The 20,449-nt window shown below is 41.6% G+C and overlaps 1 protein-coding gene across 1 annotated transcript in view; it reads right to left on the bottom strand.

The window, feature by feature from the left end:
* prex1 (phosphatidylinositol-3,4,5-trisphosphate-dependent Rac exchange factor 1) overlaps positions 1-20,189 on the bottom strand; it is a 111,555-nt gene extending 91,366 nt beyond the window's left edge. Inside the window, exon 1 of the mRNA XM_034695807.1 lies at positions 19,762-20,189. Coding sequence (XP_034551698.1) covers positions 19,762-19,905 — 144 coding nt within the window. The 5' untranslated portion in view covers positions 19,906-20,189. The remainder of the gene's footprint in view (positions 1-19,761) is intronic.
* Between the last annotated feature and the right edge of the window lie 260 nt (positions 20,190-20,449).

Genomic DNA, 20,449 nt, shown 5'->3' with positions numbered 1-20,449 from the left:
TCCTTATTTGGGCAAAAACTCGTAATCTTAATATTTTCTGAACCGTCACGTTAAAAAAAAAATCTCCCCCCGTACAGTGTGTGCCGATAGAGAAATTAGCTAGAATGACTGAAGCTGTTTTTTTTAACCAGACTGTAAACATGTTTATTAATGCTGTAAAGATTGGCTTCTTTGAATTGGTGTCTATGTGGTTTCCTGTGTTTCTGCAGTCAGCCTCAAGCGGATTCTCAATGAATTGCAGTTTATAACACTTCCACATGGGCTTCATATTTTGAGACCCGAGGTTGCGGCTTGATTCTGACTAGAGAGAGAGATCCTGTGAGATAAATTTGATGTGCACTGTTCTATTAGGTAAGAAATGCTGCACATTTGTTCCACACTTATCTTGCTACCTCATTTGATTACCACATCCATCTTATTCCTGATGTCATCATCAATCACACGTCACTTTCTTTAACCATGCAGGACTACTCTAGGTTCCCCTTTGCACATTTAGACAGAGTGATGAGCAAAAGAATGAGCAAGAAAGAAAGAAATTTGTTTGTTTTTAAGTACAATATTACAAATACAACACAGACATAAGACTCTAAATAGTCTTCCACAAAAACTTTGTACAGAACCAGAACATTAATCTCGACTTTCTGTCTGACTCAAATCTTAGACGATGTGTGAAAAAGCAGGTTATTCTTTTTTGAAGTGCCTCAAAATTACATTTGCTTAAATGTCATGACCGATGCAATCGCTGCAAAAGTTTGAGCAAATGCACAAAGTCAATATTTCCAACTCTAGATTGGATAACACAAAGTGAGCAGATGTGGCTGCACCCTCAGATAACCCTCAGCACATTACAAGTCATGCATCATTTGCATGGAGAGGACAATACCTCAGAGCATTGCCTGCACACAAACATACACGCACACAAACACAAAAACACACAAACAAAAACATGTGCACGCTGACATTAAGAGACGAGCTGAATATTGACAGAGCCTCCTTTCCCAGCTAAGCCAGTTGTTATTGGAAAAGAATCAATCATGAAAAGCAAACACAGTCATCATGAGAAACAGCGTAACTCTACTCTTCTGACTGGACTCCGTTGTGGAGCTCATTACATCTTAATCAACATGCACAGCGACAGCAGGATGCGCCTGATGGTCCTTGTTTACTTTCATATCTCCATCTCAGGTGACCTCTAAGCCTCTGTGACATCAGCACACTGTCATCGGTGAGCCGCGAGTGTGAAATCGTGTTAAGCGAAGGATCAGACAATGATGAATAACAATAACTCAGCCTGTGTGGGTGAGGACGGACAGATTCCTCTCCTCGGTCTTTCTGTTATTGTCTGAAATTGACACAGCCACAGGGCAGCCCGGGCAGAGAATATCTATGAATCTGATTGAATTGAATGAGGGGATGATAATCTTTTGAAAGCCCACACCCTGAAGCACCTCATGGTCCTTAAAAAATAAACATGCACTATTTCCTGCACAGTTTGGCTGAAGCAGCGGCTAGTGTTGAAATCCCACGGGGAGACGAGTAACAAAACCATGAGGCTTTTTCATAAACTACAAAGCAGCTCCACTAAACTTTTGAAGAAGTGCATCAGTTAAGTATGATAAGGCTGGTTTACTGGCTTTATAAGAGGAGGGAATATAAGAATAAAAATACTACAATGACATAAAAAATGTTTTAACCATTATCAATTTAAGTTTTTCCTGCAGAGTCTCTTTACACCTTCTATTTCACTTTTCATATGAACGATATACGAAAAGTCTTGTTGTAACTCTTACAATTTTCCTATTTTCGAACAAGGAAAGACCTTGCAGCATGTTTACTTTAGACCTGTACATTTTCTCAATCGAACAGTGGAGTCTGCAGTTGAACAGCTCTGTATCAGGAAGGAGAGTTGACACAGTAAATAAGTCTGACTAATCAAATTCAAACCGTAGAGGGCGAGCATAACTGACTCAAGGAGCAGCCACAAGCCTGTGTTTCATATATAACACTCGCTCTGAGTTACCGTTTTCACCACCAGACAGGCCAACACCCCTTACGCCAGTTTCATATACAAACAGTTGAACAAGGGTGTTTTCACACTGTAACTAACAAGAGGTTCTTCAAGACTCAGCTCAGTCTGGCTGTTGACTTATGTGGAGTTCATAGAATCACACAAGCGAAAGCAGACAATTCTACAAATGAGTTCTGGGGTGTGAACTGTGTGATGAGAACAAAACATTCATCTATGTCAAGTCTGCACTTATGTGAGCCAACCTAGTAACACAAATTCTGTCTCATTTGAAGATGCGGCAAAGTGTGTTATCATGAAATGAGCTTTAAATACAAAACCATCACATTAGAAGTGAATGTTGAACAGACAGCTTACAATTTCTCGAATCATTTTAATGAAACAAGTGCAAAAATCCAGTCATCGTCTTAATGTCTGCAGAATATAAAACAGGATTTGCATTCGTGTTGACCAAGTGAGTTACAGCTTTTGCATCAGTAGCTGAGCCGGCACATGAGCATGATGCAGTCTGGTCAGGAGATCCCACAAAGCTGAGTCACTGTCCGCTTTATTGCAACAATTTATGTGCAAGAAAAAGTGCAGAAAGTTATAAAAACCCCAAAGTGGGGCAGAAGACTTGTGCACGCATGCCTCCGTGTGTGTTTGTGTGTATGTGTGTTAGTGTGTGTGTGTGTGTGTAGCACGCAAACAGGAAGTGAAAACAGAGCAATCACTCTGAACAAAAGCCAACAGTTTTTGAGACAACCAAATCATTGACAAGAATTCAGGCCCTTTTCAGGCAGATAGGCAGCGGTTCAGCTCTGCGGGGGGAGGAAAATAAACAGAGTGCAGAATGAAGCAGTGCACAGTCCACACAAAAGCAGCAGACGATGTCTCTGGACAGGAAGTGTGGCTTTTGTGCAGAGGAAGTATGTGACATATTTGACTGACCGCTAAATCAACTGTGTTTAAAGCCTGATGGTTCTGTGCTAGCATGCAACCAAACTGCAACATGTAAATCTTATTTCTGTACCTCATCTATGTTAGGACACTTGTCACATAATTCAAATTATCATATTGTATTAACTTCACAACAGCAACAGAGTTATAAAGCTAATTTGTCTTCAGGCAGCAGCTTTAGAAGCTGACTGGTGGAAGACAAAGACAAGCAAAAGGTTCCCTCCTGTTTAACCAGTTCAAAAACAAATCAACCCAGTAATTAACACAGAATTAAAAAAACATGATATCTATGGGGGGGGCCCCGAGCCGAGCTGCCACTAGCTTGACTGTTATTGCCCAGCTTGTTTTCATTGCAATATTTCTACGTCTGTTGTTATTTACAAGATATTTGCCAGAGACAAACTCTGAACAGAGGTTACCTCCTCCCTAACCCGCTGCAAGATAAACCAATCAGATGTATAAAACTTGATAAGTGGACAAAAGATATCAAGTGAGGGCCACAAACTGAACTGCCACTCATGTTGCCCAGTTTGTTTTAACATTCATATTTCTACATCTGTTGCTGTTAACAAGATATTTCCAAAAAGACAAGTTATCAACAGAGGTTTCCTTCGCAACAGTTTTCCCCACCTGAAAAATTGACCCAGTTATAAGTACATGGTACAGGGGGGCCCTGAGCTGAGCTGCCACTAGCTTGTTGTTGATTCTAACATTATATTATATTTCTACATCTTTGAGTTGTTAACAAGATATTTGGCAAGGACCATTTATAAACGGATTTCCAATCCCGCTCCAAAACAAATCAACACAGTAATTAACACAGGATGAGTAGAAGCTGGATGTCTACAGGGGGGCATGAGCTGAACTGCCACTAGCTTGTTTGCTTGTGCTTAGCTAAATTTAATGCTAGGATTTCATAGTTTTTGATGTTTATAAAACTTTCTTTGGAAGCCAAAGAAATGAGACATAGATCTCATTATCTTCAAAACAACAAAAGTAATGATTAAAACTGGTTAAAAAAAGACTGAATACCGTTTTTTTTACATCGAATAATCTGTGTGTCTAAAGCTGTTTGACAGGGCCTTGGGGTTACAAGCCGAGCTGCAGCTGTCTTTAGCTCACTCACTGAATAAAATCCTCAATATAGTTAAGTTTTTCTTCCTCAAACAGCCAGCTAATGCAAAATTCTTCTGAACTTGTGTCCTTCAAGTAAAACCTGAGACTAATGTGGACTGATGTAGGGGGTTGATCTGGCACTGAAGGAATCAAACAACAAAGCATCACCTAATGACACATTTCAAGGTCTAGTACAGTCCTGGTCAGCTTCCACCCTCAGCCCTGTTTAACAACAACCAGCCCATGGGTCAGACGTGGGTTGGAGGGTTCTGTAACGTTGACGTTTATCGGAGTGAAGAGGAGCCAGACAGGAAGGTGTGAGGATACAGACGGACCATATGCTGGTGTGGGTTAAATGTTCGCTCCAGTGGACAGTGAGTAGGATGCATGCTGCTGCCACGTCTGCCCTGTCTGCTTCTGAGCAGAGCATGACTCGACCATCTCTTTTACTCCTGTAGGTCAGTTCTCGTCTTTCATCTAAAAGCACTTTGGAGCAGGTAGGTTACCAAAATACCTGACTGTGACACAAATACACTTCACAACACCAGTTTCTAAAGTGTGAAATGTTGGCAACTTAAAATAATTTCTTAACACGCAAAATTCCCAGTTGTAAAACAGTAAATAAAATGCAGCGGGGAGATATCTAGAGTAAGTAACAAAGTGCCGTGATTGTTCAACATGGACGAGTTGCATCACAGGAGTGATTCAGATGTAGAAGCAGGCGCTGACTGTGGGTTTGAAGCTGTTGGAGCTGCTGTCACGCTGCTGGCAGGGGATGTTGTCTCCGAGGTCACAGGGTCAGGCCTTTTTAATTTGCTTTTTGTTTTGCCTTTACCTTTGGAAAAGGTTAACCAATTAAACATGGATTAATGGCACGATGAACGTCCGTAAGGACATGCTCTCATGGCGGCCAGACTGACATTTTGAAAGCCGTCTCAGTGTTGTACTTGATTGCATTATACCAGAGGGTATTTCTAATGTTTCGTACAGAGAAACTACAGGAGAGAAGTGCCAGAGGTATCTGTTGCTGTATTAGTCTTCTGAAGACTTGAGAAATAATAAGGATGTGGTTAAAATCAAGGTAAGGCAACATTAAGAAAATGAAAGGGCTCGATAAAGAGACCAGTGCTAATTTTAGATTTAGTCTCTGGCAAAAATAGCAGTTTTAGTCTCATTAAGTATTTCTCACCCTTTACAGTTTTAGTCAACATCTCAAAACATTTCATCTAGTTTTAGTCAATAAAAAGTCAAAACGTTTTCTCTCTTTGATCTAAGTTGATCACAAATTGGGATTAAGGTTGTACCAAGTGTTTAAATCTGCAAAGCAACATTTCACCCTCCTAACATCTTTCTCTTGTAATATCCAGATGCATCACCTTAGTTGGATAATTCAGCCTAGTGTTTCCCACAATGCATTGCTGCTGCACTGTCCCCTGAAGTAAGGAAAGTGCATTGCTCACAGATAAAAGTGTTAATGAAGAGGAATGATACCTCCAAGTCAAGAAACTGAATACTCGACTTTCTTTGTCCACGTGTGTTTGTGAAAACCGATTCACTGTGCTCTGAAATGTATCTTCATCTCGATGACTGAGAGTCGATCAAATCCGTGATACATCATACCATATGCTCATTAACATATCAAGGCTGTGACAGTTGTTTAAGTTTACTGTGGTAAAAAACAGCAGAAGTGAAAATTGAAACTAACGTCATTGGGTTGTGGCTTTGTCACTGACGTGCACCAGAAAACAAATGTGAATAAAAGTGGAATATAAGTGACAAAAGTAACACTCAGCTACCTCAGCCTGTTACAGGACTGCATGCTTGTATTTTGACGGACAGATTAGATGCACGGTGCGGAAAATATCTTGGATTTTGAATATCTGAAGATCCACCACTAACATTTTAGTCTTATCTTGTCTCATCAACAAAATCACATCATTCATTCGTAAGAGATTCATTATCAGTGATGTATTTAACGCATGGCTCCTAATGTCCCCAAAACTCAAATGTGTGTTCATATTGCATTAAGATACACTTGTCGGTGTATTTGTCGTTGACCACAGAGGTCGTTGAAATAACGTGATTTAGATTAAACAGGTACTACAAAGTCAAACAGCATTTTAATCATGTTCATTAACTTTGACTTGGTAAGCTCAGTCTTGAGTAACCCTAAAACAGGATGTGCCATTGACCTGGTGGATTTCTTACTTCTTGTTTGTCACGACAACGAGCAGAAACGAACATGAAATTCAAGAGAATGTGAATGGCGTAATAATTTTATCTTTAGAGCTAGTCATGTCTGAATGAAGCCTCAAAGGTTAGTCAGCTTCTCTGTAAGCCAATCAGATTGCACCATCCTATTCTTATAACAGCAGTTATGTACACTGTGAGTAGACTTCTTAAATTTCTTGCAGCGTCCTCATGATGAGTTTAAAGATGGCGCTCATGGGGACAGAGCTGGGCTACTTTGTGAAGTGCCCACGGCTACATCAGCATTCACCAACAAGGTTGGGCCATCTCACCCGATTCAGATATCTCACAACAGACCCAGTATATCAAGCACAAGCTCCAACACTTGTCAAGGTTTTTCCCGCAGGCCCTGAGAGCCGCTTTTCAATTTGCTGTGGTTCCCACACCGACTGAAACAGCCCTCAAACAGAATCCCAGATCCACAGATTCAGGACGTTTCTATGCGAGTTCTCAGGTCACCAGCCTCAGACTCTCTACCCCTCCTTACCCGAGAGAAAAGAACAAGCTAAAAACAATGTGCCCATTAAGGGTCTCTCTTTTTCAGGGGAGGATTGGGATGGCCAGGGCAGTTTTGGAGAGGGAATGGGGGCCATTTTCGGGTCGACATGGCATGAAATTGAATAAATAAATGAAGAAATCCCCTCTTTGTGGCCTGAGTGCAGCAGAGCCAGAGAATGGCCCGTGGAGTTGCCACAATGAGGGACCCCAGCAAACCTAAGCAGACTTCTTTCTCTCTGACGCAGTAATTCACATCTCTCACTCGCCCCCCAAAAAACTCCCTCAGCTTCCTTTCACCCTCCAACCAGCCCCTCACTGTCCTCCAAGAGAAACCCTTTTTGGCAGAGCCAGTCACCAAAACACAAAGTCGTCTTTGAGTCTGGTCCAGTTTTTTTCCTCCCACTTTCTCTCACTTCCGCTTTGAAGGACTTTAAACTTGAGTTCTCTTTGAGACGCTCACATGGGCGGAAACTAAACCCTACAGGGGGATGAGACAGTGTCTCAACCACAGAGGACGGACAGACAGCAGTGGACCAGAAAACTTCCTGTTTAAGACTGCCTACTTATCAAGCCCACGTCAGCTCTGCTGCATCAATGAATGTATGCAGAGAAAAGTTTGTCTGGTTCTGGCTTAGGGAGCCTTTACAGAGCATCAAAAATCTGCTCACGGAGGGTTTTATGGCTGCAAACATCTTACTGGTTTGTGCATCACTTGTTTTTAAGAGGCTGAGTTGGCATGACGTACACAGAGGGACATTTTTACTGTCCCATTTAGATGTTCCCACAATGGGGTATAAACATCCTTAATGATATCTCCTCTTCTTCAGCTTGTTAGGCAGCTCTTGTCTCACAATTATAGACTCGTTCACAATCCTGACGCTCCTCAATACAAATCCAAACAACAGTGAAGCAGGCTGAATTTTGTTTGCACATGCTCTCTATGTGATCATGGAGATGGAAACAACTTGTGATGCAGAGGAGTGTGCTGGAACATATGTCTATAACTGTTGCCTTATTTTGTGCACATCTGCTTCAACCTGTTAAAGTGTTAAAAAGGTCAAACTTCATCTGCATTGGACACATTGATTCTAATTTAAGTCCACACTGAAACGTCACCTGATTCATTTCTGCGATTTCCGACATTCTGGTTTCCCTCTGATTTGTCTCTAAGCTCTTTTCTGAATGACTGTCGTGTTGAAGGTTGACATGTGGTGATCACAAGATAACATCATGGACCAGATTGTGGAGGCCATCTGGACGTTTGGATGTGAGTTTCCTGCTGCTGACACACGGAAGCATCAGAGTGTGGTGAGCGTTGTGCAGAGTGATCCATCAGAGACACGTGAAGCCTCTGACAAAGCTAACTATTATTTTTGCAACATTAATGCAGCCATGTTCTATACACAACACCCGTACATATACAAAGTATGTGATGCACCGTCAAAAATGTGTTTGATGCATTATTTCATGCAAAAATCAGGATGTTTTAATTTGAAATTGAAAAATGAACTTAATACAAAGATTTAATACTGAGTGAGTTATTTTGTTTGCATCATGCATCAATGAAAACAACAAGTGGTCCGTGTTTGTATTACTCGCAGAAATACATTTAAGGAATTATGACTAATATTTCAACAAAAACACTTGTATTTGTATGTATTGAGGTGCAAAATATGTATTTAAATTGTCTGTTTTTATAATAGTTGTATAATAAAAACATTCCTAAGATACTTGGCACATTTAAAAGTAAACTTTATACTGACCTTAATCAAGCATTTAATTTGGAGTAATTCAGTTTTAGCCCTGGACTGCATTATTATTATAATCATTGCTTTAACATTTACTTATCTTATTTATTTATTTCCTGTATTTATCTGATCTTTTTAACTTTTCTTTCTACTCTTACCTATTTTATTTCATTTCTAAGTATTTTATTTATAATCATGCCTTTTTCAATTTTATCATTGCTGGTGTTTCTGTCTCTGTTATTTTGTGAAGCACTTTGAGCTGCATGTTTGTATGTATGAAAGGTGCTATATAAATAAAGCTGAGTTGAGTTGAGTTTCGGGGCATTTTGAATTGAGGACTGAGTTTATTATAACAAAGATTAATTAAAATATTGATCATATGTGATTGTTAATAGTCCCTTGGTCCACAAACTTGCCATTGGGTTAAACCGCTTCAATCAAATTGGTTTAAAACGTCTTCCAAATATCTGTTCGATGATGCCATGACTGAAAGGGTTAATATGTGGTCATAACCAACAAACCCAGACGGAGACGGCCACACCTGGCAGTCAGCTGGGCAGACATAAACTGTGTCATGGGCACAGACTAATTTGGTAAAGAACCAATTTAGTGTCCCACATGACACAATGATGGTGATTTGGCAAAGCAGAGTGGGACGATCACAGAGAACACCCACTGGTTATGACCAAAACAGCAATTTACCAACCTGAAAGAGAACAGTATGAAATGAACGTACAGACAGCAGCTAGTTCAAGCTCTTTTTGTCTATAAACGTGTTACTGTAGCTCTGAAAACACTGATGCAACTGACCTACATTCAGTCTTAACTTCTCTTTCTGGCAGACACTCGTGCTAACAACACTTCTGTTAGTTTCCACTTCTGAAAGTGACGCTTCCAGGACCATTTTGATTCACAATATTCCAACTCAGCACAGCATCAAAGTGTGGAGAGAGATAGCAGAGAGTGAAACTCCCCATTGGAAAACTGGATCACATTTAATCATATGATGAAGAGAAGCTGCACTAGTATCCAAATTAACTGTTGGAGCTCTGCAGAAATGGTCCACCAGTGCCGGCAGTGTTCATTTAACTGTGTGATGTCATTTCTAAACGTTCTTTCAAATGAATTTTATCCCTCCAATCCCTATGACCTAATTCAAAAGACATAATTCCATGATTAAAAAACATAAAAAAATAAAGACCACACAGAGACTGTTGGTTCAAAACACTGGGAATGAGTCAACATAAATAAACATATTAACTCGGGGTGCAACACTAAATCCCCAGTGAAGACAAAAACTGATGACAAAATAAGTTACCAACAGGGACTAGACTCAACAGTTAAAGTATGTGCACCATGTATAGAGGCTACAGCCCCGGCCTCAATCATTTGCTGCATGTGACCCCCCTGCGCTCTGTTTGTCTCTCTAATAGAGGCAGAAGCAACCTAAATAAATTAACTTGATTTATTAGTTGCTGATGAATTCAATTGCTGATGATTACTTTGTGACGTGTGTTTTTCATGCTGTGTGCAGATATAACCGGGCTGCGTTGCAGAGGAACTGCATCCTGAACCTTTGAACTACTTCAGTTTTGAGATCATCTTTATGAGCTGATCTGCATACACACTCAGCTCCTACACTGGTGACGTTTCTTAATGTTCTTGAAAAATCTTCACATATTTTTGATTCCAAAAGCTGTGCAACCAAAAGTTAGATGTATGTCATATAAGATATGCTGTAGATCAATTTTAAACAAGTTCATGCAAACAACAATCCCCGAGGCGATAATGCAGACGCCCCCATGCTGCATTTGCCAAGTTTTTAAAAGAGACTAACTTGTCACATGCACACGGCAATGACCCAGTAACATACACACACAGATCATGGTGACCTGAAAGATGGATGTTCTAGCTGTCATCTGCAAAAAAATGAACGCCTCCAGCTATTAATCTTTAAGTTTTATTCCAATTTTACAGGATTATGCAAAAACATGTTCTTCTGCAGTCGCCAGCAGAGGGTACGTTTTCTAACAAGTATGTTCTGTCACATATTTATCTTGTAAAGCTTTGCTTACATCACAGCTGGAGGCAACAAAAAAAATCCCCCTAACTGGCTGTGGTGGTTCATCCTGTCAAAACTTGGTGTGATTTCCTAAAAGGTTTCCTGTCAGCACAGGAGAACGAAATGATCACATTAACAGCTCAAGCATGTATGACTCAAAGCTTTAATCAGGCCATGTTAGTTGGCAAAAATGTCAACACATTGAACATGTGCCAAAATAAAAGCCCTCCAGCAACCAGGTCAAGTGTTTGTCAGCAGCTGTCCTGAACATTTACAACAACAAAGTCAGCAGACACTTTAACTCAGGGGGTCCAATTACACCAACAGTCGTCACTGATGTCTTCATTCATTAGTGAGGTAAACTTGTTTTTCTTAAGGCTACTCTTTAACAAATCATGACACAGTGATTACACCATAAGCCTTACTCAACTAACAAGCTGAATATTTCTGCTCATACTTGTAAACATGTACCAAATAAGGTGATCCAGCATTGTGATCTGCCACAAACCACCTGTAGAGTGGTTTAGAGGCTGTGGTTCAGCAGTAGGGTCAGTTGTCTCTCGCTGGATAGGTTTGGGGTTCAATCCCAGGCCCCCGCTGTTGAAATGCCGAAGTGTCTTCTGGCAAGACACATAACCACAAACTGCTCCCGGTGCTGTGCCAACTATTCTGAGGCTTCATCTGACACACGTTTCTTAGTGTGTTTGTCAACATCTGATACCAAAAGTCTTTCAGGGGAATCAAGAATGTGGATGACATGAACAGCAGACCTGATCCGTCCGATTGAAGACAATCAGGAGCATCGGCAACAAAATTTAACTGGGGGGGGCACAAGTCAGAGTTTGGCATCTTACACCCATGCACCTATCTGTCAAACTTATATGGATCTAAGGTCCACTGGGAGGACTTAGATTGAAAAAAAAAAAAAAGACCAACACAAAAGTTCCAAAAACTGCAGTTCCTTGAGTGGCCACATGCTCTAGGAGCATAATCTTAGAAACCTGGTACGAAACCTTTTTGGGGGCTTCTACTACTCCATTAATGACCTCTCTAAACATTGTCACTTTTGGCTCCCTGTAGGTGCATGGCAAAAGCAATGATGCCAAGCTCTAGGGCTCGAAATCAAAGCCCACAAATATCACAGTGGAAATGTTCACACCTTAAATGCTATGAAAGTTACAGAAATTCATTATCTTTCCTAAAAATACATATTTGAGACTGCTACTGTACCGTGGGACAGGACTCAAATGCATTCAAAGTGTTGAATTGAGTGTAGCCCTGTACATTGAGATTTCATCACTGTTATGAAGCTAAGCCATCATCATGTCTTTGTAATTTTAAAATGAACCCTGCCATGATAATAAAGTCCCAATGTGTGATTTTACACAACACTGTGGGAATGCAAAGTCATGCTGCTCCGTCCTGCAGTTTCACTAATTATTACACCTCTGTTTCTGTATTGGATGCCAGCATAGGGGGAACCAGGGACTGTATCAAACATGGCATAGTCACAATGATGTCACTGGGTTCTAGAGGAGGCTTTATGGAGCCCAAAGATGGCGGGTGCCATATTGAAAATGACGACCAACTCCTTGCTTATCTAGGACTTGTTTACATGAACAGCCCAATCAAAAATGTAAGAGTCTTTCCTTTGAATTTTCAAAAACATCCACATTCACATGACAAAAACTCAGGAGTATGAATGCTAGACCAGAAGTTTGCAGCATAACTTTGTAAAGAAACTGAAAAACGGCTGCACCTAAACCGCAGAAAGGTGGAGGTGAAGCCATCGCCTGTCTGCTGATCAAACAGCTTCAATGCACCCACATGTCAGTCACACAAGCTACGCCCCTGATTATGCACAATTATCCATCAGTCTTTGCCTTAATTTGATCAAGATGGATGATTTAATAAAACAAATCTATCTCAGTTGTCATGAATAAAAAAACCTAAGGTACAGATCAAAACAGTTTTAGTACCAAGCTGTAAACATGTTTATCTCTGCTGTGAAAATGAGTGTTTTAATATGGACTCTGAAGAGGCATCCTGGTCTTTAAAGCTGAACTCAAGGAGACACTCGAGAACTATCTGACACTTCTTTGTCCCATTGTGTTACGGCCTGTATGCCGTCCAACTTCCTGGCTAGCCAGCATCCGATCATGGAATTTACTCTGACCCACCCTTAAAGGGCAACATTTAGACCGTCCTGTAATCCAACCTGAACCTGATCAAACATCTGTGCCACATTCTCCACCATTAAGAAGCTTTGAGTTAACTCATTCTACGGTGTTTTTGTTGTTCTGCATTTTTCAAGGCGGAAGATGACCTCTGACCCTGAGAGAAGACACACATCTGGTTGTATTTGGCAAAGCAAACAAACATTGTAAGCCTGCTGCCACAGCTCGTAAACCAAACAGGGAGCGTCAGTGGGAGAGTTCGTGTCAAGTCATCCTGCAGGTATCCCTCCATCCTATTCGTCCATCCTTCAAGAGTGTTCTCAAAACATGCTGCAGCCAGTGTCCATCCAAACACTGTCAGGTCATGATATCCAAACGGACATTAGAGATCTCATGTTTCTGTAGTTTCACAAGTCAGGTCAGGTCACCCACTGTATCCTGTGACAGTCTGTAGAAAAGCACTTAAGCTTGTAGATACACTGTTAAATTGTCTCAACAGTTGTGTTTCATTAACTCCAAATGTAAAATGTCTCTGTTCCACTGAAAAGGTTGTCTTGTCTGCATTTTTGACTTTGCATGAGCTGCTACATGACACAGAAATCAGTAACCTGAAGCAAAGTTAACGACTTCTGGTTCATTTCTTTATTACGTCCACACCTTAATTTAAAAGCACCACCATCTCACTGGATCCACTTTAACTTCAAAAACTCTACAAGAGAAACATCTAATCCATCCAACACCTGTGACGGCAAAGTCAACAAAGACATCCAGTTATATTAATCATGCAAAATGACTTCTCCCTTGCACTCATTCAAAGTGGAGCAATGTGCAGAAATCCCTGGTGGGGTGGGGCAATGGTGATGGGGGATGTTGACATCATGCCTCCGGGTGTTACAGTGGTTTAGACTTGTTAGCTTGAATTCTTAAAATTCCTGCTGCAGTCTAATGCCTCAAAGAAATGGCTTATCAACACACATGACTTTAAAAAAAGCACGAAGATTAAGTCAGAAATTGGCATTAACTTTCTTTTATGCAACAGGCTGCATTGTAACGAGCTGGTCTGGCATAATCTGCACGGCGAGGTACCAGTTGTCCAGAGTCAGATGGGAGGGCCAACAGTGGCAAACACTCACATCATATTTAAACTTCAAAGGCATGTCAGTGGTTCATGCTTTGACCTCAGTTTAAGGTAGTCAAGTCAAGTCAAGTCACTCTATTTGTGTAGCAAATTGAAAGTCAACAGGAGTTGATCCAAAGTGCTTCACAGTTCATGCGGATGGATCAGAAGCTGCATCATTAGAGGTATACGCGGTTAAAAGAATGATGCAATGAAAGGCAGAGAACACTGAAAAACAGAGAGATAAAACCATTAACGTTCAATATTAGAACAGTCTGACATTTAAATAAGAAAAGACTATAAATAAGCCGAGAGATGACTCATCAGAAATCACAGGGCAGTCTAAAAGTTTAATTTAAAGAGTAACACACTGCTCTTAAAAAGTAATTCGAAATGGCCAAATATTGGACGACGGTTGTAAAGTTACTGTGAGGAGTTTTCAGTTTGTGTCTATTTTGGCTCTCCATGTAGAAAACTGAATACCTCTTATCTCCTTCATGATCTTGTCCTGCTCATGTTAAAGCAGTTCTCTGATGAAATATCTCCTACTGCCACCTTTTCAGACAAATGTATCCCTCAAGCTGAATTTTTCCCAACAGAATGAAACAGGAATTTTACAAACAATACAAAAAACTGTTTCAACACTGAGTTAAATTCTACTTACACATCTCAAGGAGTAGGAAGAAGTAACACTTATAGAATACCACCCATTCTCTGGTCGTTGTCCAACAACAACAATCAGAGTCCGACAAGTTACCAAATATGTTTATTTCTCCCTCTTCAGCTTCATTTCAACACCAGCATATCTGCTCTAACTGAACACAGATGCTTTGATTAACCTGGGAGTCTGTATCCCATCCTTTTAACATCAGAGTTTAAAGGCCAGTAATGATAATGAAATCCTCACAAAGACCCCAGAGGTCTATCACAGTGACTGTTCTACCTGCTGTTAGGATTTTACAGGCTGTTTTTCCTCTTTGCTCCCTCTGCAGACGTGATGCATGATTGTGTTTGTATGACTTCAGCTGGGCTGAGGTTGCAGCGAACTGAAACCACCAGCATTGTGGCCAAGATGAGAGTTAGAATCTGAAGCTATTTATACCCCCTGAGCCCAGAGAAACTTCACCCTGGTCTTTCCCACCAAGTGGGGAGGGCTGAAGCCATGGAGCCGAGGGGGGAGAAGAGAAAGAAAAGAGGTAGAGACACAGGCTCATACTAAGGGAGGAAGCTCAAGGCTCACGGCTTCCTGCATGTGTGTCTTCTTGGGCACCAGCCGAATAACATGTTTGTGTGCATGTATACGTCTTCCTGTTTGCTTAGCAAGCATATAGAAAATGCAACTACCGAAAAGAGCTGTAAAAAGCTGCAGCTACAGAGCGTACGTGCATGCACACACAAAAACACATTATCATTTATACACACGAGGAAACCTCAGCATAAAACATGTGTAATCTGACTTGTGTGTGGGCCAAAGCAAGGGTCACAGAGGGCAGCTTTTCCAGATGTTTCCTATTATCCAGCAGCCCTGACGAGACCTTCCTGGTCACCCTACACTCAGTCTCTCACTTCTCAGAATTAAGAAAGAAGGTTAAAAGCTGACTAACTTTACAGCCAGGACTCTTCTGTTGTCCTTACTGGAGAGGTTTCATACAGACATGGGTCAGTGTGGTGAAAAAAGAAGAATGGCAAACCCATATTTTTATGGTTTTGGAGGAAAATCCCTCACCTCTACCGGGTATGACGTCAATGCCCCTTTTCCTGACACAGATAGCCTTCGTTTTGGTGGATCATGATGGGGAAAATCCAGCTGCTTGGGATCAAATCAACAAAGAAAGAAAATCCCCTCTAATCTATGGCTTTAAGAAATGATCAATTTACTCACTAACCAGGGATTTTTCCTCTCAACAAAACCTTGGAGAGAGCAGTAATCATCACTGACTCTGATCTGAAAAAGGAATCAGCTTGTTAAAGGAGACTGCTTCCATTTGGCCTTGAAGAGAATGGATCTGCAGATTTGCAATGATAACACTGAGTGAAATAACTCCTCTGATCCCTCTTTTCTCACCCCCTTCCCCCTTCACACCTCTCCTCCTCTAACCACCCCTACATGCTCTCCCTGTGGCACGTTGGGTGAGCTCGTTGGCGCTGCTTATTTCCAGGGGATGAGTGACATGCAGAATGACTGACATGCCAAAGCAGGATAAGCATCTCTTTTGTGTGTCATTGCAATCATTGCGATTGAGGAGCGATGCTACACAGGGGCTGAAGACCCATCAGACCGAGGGGGACTACAAAGGAAGGTTGGAAATAAATCAGTGATAAGGCAATGAGATTGATGTGGGCGGTCATCAGTGAGACTCCATTCATTTGGTGGCTGTTCAATTTCTTCCATTGACAGAAGGTAAAGTCCAATGATCGAGAGAAACTAAACCATCAGGTGCAAACAGATAAGAATGACGCTGAGGGGTCTGCATAAGAAAATCAATACCATGACCACAGGTATGGTGATGATTGTTTCAAAAGTACAACACTGGAAACTACAAAGCCTTGCGACCTCAAACCATGGTGTGCTTTCAGTCATTGATGTAGTTTCCTTTCTTTACTGGTGGAAAGACCTCTTACTTTCTCACTCCTACTTTATCTTTCAATCTTTGCCCATGTGCATTTACAACTCAAAGATGATGCTAACATATAGCAAATATTCCCAGTGAGCGGTCTGATGGCATTATGGGAAATGTAGGTGCTACCTACTTGAATTGGGCGACACAGACTGAGAGAAAAAAAATATAAAAGCATTACTTATTCATAAGAAAAACAACTGATTTGATAACATATGATTCTTCTTATCCTCCCTCACTACCTTAGCCTCTTAAATCTGACGGGTTACGCATCCACAAAACAATTAGTCCTGCACCCCAAATTGAACAACTTAGTCTGTATCTTTACAGAAACCATATGTCGCAAGCTCCCACAGCCAGACTTCCCTTATCAACACCACAGTGAGCTGCACGGTGACGTAGCCTCCCATGCAGCCCTCCACCCAAAGGAAGGAGAGCTCACTCAGCTGGACGGAGAGCTTGGGAGAAACTTGTAGAGGATTTGGTGTTGGTTGTTGGAGTGATGTTTTCTTTCAACATAGTCTTGAATCAAAGTAAGCAACTGAGACCCCAAAACACAAGATCCTCCATATGGACGTTGCAGTGGACCTCGGAGCGGGGTCCCATGTTCACACAACAAATACAACCACATATAGAAAACTTGAGTACATGAGCATATGAAGAGGACTGATTTTGAGTGTAACTCCCTATGTGATGAGTTGAATGAAGTGGAGTCTATAGGATGTTCAATAGTGAGCAAAATAAAAAACAATTTCAGAAACTACTTGTAGTCTCATGCCGAATAATGACGTCATTTCTGCTGCACAAAACATGCAGCTCAACAGTGATTAATAATAAATAGCAGCATGAATTTCAGTGATACCAAGCATTACACCAAGCAAATACAGGTATTTTAACCCAATACTGCAACCCTATGTGTCTCCTTTACAGTCATCAGGCTGACTTGGACGCCCAACCTTAGTCAATAAAGTCGGAACATGTCTACATTGTTGCTGAGCAAAGCATAGCTGCCATACACGAAGGAGCATCACTTTCTGGTGAAGCATGCACTGAGGAATTGATTAACTCAGCTGACTACATTTACTGTGACCACTGAAGGAAATCCATGCATAATTTGGTCAAACTCCCTCCACCAAGATGATACAAAACCAGAAACTGTGTGGTTTTTTTACATGCAAACATGAGAGCGTTAAATGACGACACCATCCACAGCTTATCACAAACCCCAACAGATCATAAAAGGTGACGCAATTACTTAATCTCAACACTTAATTTGACCACATCCTTTGCTTTATAATTGGCATTCTATACAAAGACACATTGATAACATTCCCCTCTGGTCTGCTCGTGCACTCCCCTCAGGCTATTCACCGTATGGCTTAAATCAAGACATGCCAATTGATGTAGTGTCGGGGAGGAGCACGGTGGAGGACAACAGCACTGACAGCTTTCAGATGTTCACAGGAAAGAACAGCTCCCAGACCTCAATGATAAAGAACTAAGGTTTTGTCTTTATCAGTGTGTTGGACCTGGTTTTTGAGGTGGGGGGAGTAGGTCCAAGCACGTCTCTCTCTGCAGCCTGGTCTGTCTTGCAGCAGAAGATAAGCCTTGGCTGCCTCTTGTTGCTTACATAACTTTTAAGGACACCACTTAACACCAAAAATTGTATACACATGTTTTTGTTTTTTTAACAGAGGGGTCATATTAAATCTGTTCAGTTAACTAGTTCAAGGTTCAGCTGCATTCATCATCTGGAAACTTCATTATGTGGTCATCATTTCAAGAGTGGATTTGTGACACTCGAACTGAACTAACTTTGAGGAAGTTCTCCAACACGTGACACCACGAGAGGAAGAGGAAACCGTGACTATGTGGACAAATGCAAGCCAGATTTTCAAACTGGAAAAAATTACACAATTGCAAAGATTATTTTACCGACAATTTAAAAAATGAACAATAAACAGTATCGCTTTCAACCTTTAAAACCAGCAGGGTGGCAAAGCGGGTAAAAGATACCCTGAAATCCCCACCAGCTCCAGGGGCTGTGTTTTGTAGCTAACACTGACCTTTGACCTTCTTGTGAAGGGGGTGACAAAAGCGGGGACTTCCCTGCTGCAAGCAATTGAGCATCATAATAAAGTCAAATTATGTCTGACATATTAAATGCAGTCAGTTTGCAGATGTATTCGTCTCAGCTGGAAGCAGACGCCACCTGCACAGTTCAAGTACAGCAGATGACAAGGCAAGGATAAAGGGAGGAGAAGGACGAGGCGGAGGGACTCAGAGAAGTGACAAATTGAATGGTCTCCTGGCTGCAGGTGGGAGCCATCTCTGTCTGGCTGAGAGATGCATGTAAAATTACCAGGACAGTCATTCATCAAAGGCAGCTGATGCAGCCAACAATGAGTGAGTAAGTAGGCTAACTGTGCTGAAAGTGCTTCTTATCTCAGTCTGGGGAAAGGGAGGCGTGGTGGTGTTGAATGCTCATGAATAGGCTATCCAATTATTTGCAAAGACGGTGTGAATGAGCTCTCCTTTGATTGTTTTGAACCTGGGCTTTAGCACACAATGGAGAGGTGTGAATGATGCCCATGTGGATAAAAAACACATGCTTCAATTGTATCAAATCGCATGGGAATATATCTCACATTTATTTTATATTTTCATTGATAAAACTAGATATATGATTATTGAAATTAGACAAATTCTGAACTCATCTCCAGCAGGCTGTCCTCTCAGTAGAGAGCTGTCAGTGTGAGTCTGAGTGAAGGACACACATTGTGCAACATACAGAAGCTGTAAAACAAAGCTTGGTGGCATGCCTTACTTTAACAGCCTATTACACACTGTGTTTTAAAACTTTAACAAAATAAAGAGGGCTGCACCTTTACCTACAGCACGCCAAGCCAGACCCAGTCTGAATTTCTTGTGATATATCGTCGCATAATCCGTTAGACAGCAGTGGCTACAGAATTAAGTTTATCTTTACAGCCAACATGAGAGACTTATTATTAAACACATTCACGCCGAATTGAGTGTTTCAGACTGTCATTGCTTTAAATGTCCTCAGCTGTCTAATATAATGTTTTATTTCGACAACAGCAATGACAACTTTTAATTGGGAGATGCGTAAAGGGAGTTTGGCGTATAGTTCCTCTCGTGCGGAGGAGAGCGCAGCTGAAGCAACGTGAGAGGTAATGTCAAACTTACCGACTGAAGGAAAAGCAAGGTCCGAACATAATCCCTCTCTGTGTTCAGCATTTCATTCAAAACACAAAGCCTCAGCCGCTGCTGCCGGTCCGAGTCCTTGATGGCGTGGATCCCGTTCTCGTGATGCCCGTCGTCCTCTTCCATGATGGTAATTCAACCCCGCAGAAAGGTCGCTCTCTACACAAATACACGCGTCTTTTCCAGAGTATCCACACTTTACTGGGCAGCTGCTTCAGTCCATTGTTGCAGCGGTATGTTTTCCCAAATTTCTCACTGAGAGAGTGATGCACAAATCCCCACACACTGCAAATAAAGTTCACTGAAAGTAGCAAACAACAAACGGAGAGCCGGGCAATGTGGTCGGTACACCAGCTGAGGGAGCGGGCATTGAAGGCAACAGTAGATCAGTTCAGAGCTGAGACGGAGCAGAGGAGGAGGGACCCAGTGCCTGAGCCACACACACACACACACACATACACACGCACACGCACACACACACACGCACACACACACACGCACACACACACACGCACACACACACACACACACACACACACACACACACACAGCAGACACAAACACGGGGGCCACAGCTCACTTCTGTATTGAGCACTCAGCACACAAACACTTACACAAACACATCTGGGCATGAAATAATGTTCTGACCAGCGGCGCCTGCAGACTTTTC

The sequence above is a fragment of the Notolabrus celidotus genome, chromosome 11 (assembly GCF_009762535.1).
Source record: "Notolabrus celidotus isolate fNotCel1 chromosome 11, fNotCel1.pri, whole genome shotgun sequence".
Classification (NCBI taxonomy): Eukaryota; Metazoa; Chordata; class Actinopteri; order Labriformes; family Labridae; genus Notolabrus; species Notolabrus celidotus.
The sequence above is the reverse complement of the archived record's forward strand: the minus strand, read 5'-3'. Positions and strand labels throughout refer to the sequence as shown.